This window comes from Olea europaea, chromosome 2, assembly GCF_002742605.1.
Source record: "Olea europaea var. sylvestris chromosome 2, O_europaea_v1, whole genome shotgun sequence".
Lineage (NCBI taxonomy): Eukaryota > Viridiplantae > Streptophyta > Magnoliopsida > Lamiales > Oleaceae > Olea > Olea europaea.
The window spans coordinates 8638742-8640392 of NC_036238.1; the positions used below are offsets into that span (position 1 = coordinate 8638742).

A 1651-nucleotide genomic window follows, 5' to 3' on the forward strand; every position below is an offset into this window, starting at 1 on the left:
TTAGGATTTAACTTTTTTTTTTTTTTTTAATTACTGCGAAGACCATCGGAATTGAATTTGACAAGGAATATTATAATGTGAATTACAATTTGGCAATCCAATTTAAAAATTATAATTGCCGACGTAAATTATGTTATTTAATTTAATTTTTAATTTTTTATCGTGGAGCACGCGGAATCATGTTGACAAATTGCCCAATTCTTTAAGAAATGTAGATTTCTTGTCCACGCCATTCATGACAAAGATTAATGACCGAAAACATAAATGGAGGTGAAATTTCTTCGAAGAAATCGTCCATTTCCCGTTTGCCTTAAGACCAAAAGGCCAATTCCAACTATTCAAAATCTATCACCCACCCCGATCTTCACATATATGTGCCAATTCCCCTCAACTCCAATCCAAAATCCATATTCTCTAAAAGTTTTGTAGAAATCATGGACAGGGAACAAGAAGAAATACAGTTTATGGGGTTCTTTGGAATCTTTAAAGAATCATTCAATATAGTTGCTTCATGGAGAAAAATTTTCAGCCAAATAACCATAGCCTTAATCATCCCTCTATCCTTCATCTACTTAACCCACATCCAAATCTCAGAGCTTCTGTTTGCAGATATCATGCACGATGAATACATATTGGATAGAACTCCAGAGGGTACCTCTTCATACAACAAAATTTCGAGTATTTTATCATCCGAATGGACCGCCTTCATTCTGTTCAAAATTGGCTACGTGATTTTCTTTATCATTCTTGCCCTCCTTTCTACATCTGCTGTGGTTTATACAATAGCCTGTATTTATACTGCCAAAGAAATTAGCTTCAGAAAGGTCATGAGTGTGGTTCCAAAGGTTTGGAAGAGGCTTATGGTTACTTTCGTATGGAATTTTATTATTATGTTTGCGTACAATCTCGTTGCGATCTTGATCTTAGTTTTGGGTCTTGTTTTGGTTGGATCATCAAAGAATGCTATGGTGACTTTTGCCTTACTTTGGTTCGTAGTATTCTTGATTGGTTCGGTATATATCAGCCTAATATATCATCTGGCAACCGTGGTTTCGGTTTTGGAAGAAAGTTATGGCCTTAATGCCATGGCAAAAAGTCAGGCTCTAATCAAAGGAAAAATGGGAGTTTCTTTTTGTGTTTTTCTTGTATTAGGCCTATGCTTTTCAGGAATTCAGCTGTTTTTCGAAAATCGCTTAGTTACTAGGAAGGCAGATATTGGATTAGTAAACAGAATAGGGTATGGACTTTTATGCCTGTTTTTGCTGTCAATTGTTCTCCTGTTTGGCCTCATCATTCAGACAATCATCTACTTCATCTGCAAGTCGTATCACCACGAAAACATCGATAAGTCATCATTAGCAGATCACCTTGGAGGGTATCTTGGAGAATATGTTCCTTTGAAGACTAAAGATGTTCAACTAGAGCAATATCAAGTTTGATATGTCATAGTTCTTTGGGAATCTATTTGCATCAATATGCATAATGAACTTGTACTATGTAGTGAATAATGTACTATGAAACACTTTATTTTATTTTGTTCTGTGTGTTTTTTGTTTTTCTGCAATTCAATCTCCTTGTCTAAAAATTAGAGATGTGAAAAATGGGATATCTTCAACTAGTCCCCTTGTGTGTAGGCCGATATCATTTGAAG

The 1651-nt window shown here is 35.2% G+C and overlaps 1 protein-coding gene across 1 annotated transcript; it reads left to right on the forward strand.

Annotated features, from left to right (window-relative positions):
• The first annotated feature begins 434 nt into the window (after nucleotides 1-434).
• LOC111372000 lies at nucleotides 435-1439 on the forward strand. The gene has a single exon (XM_022994143.1). The coding sequence runs from the start codon at nucleotides 435-437 to the stop codon at nucleotides 1437-1439; it is 1005 nt and encodes a 334-aa protein (XP_022849911.1).
• Nucleotides 1440-1651: the final 212 nt, after the last annotated feature.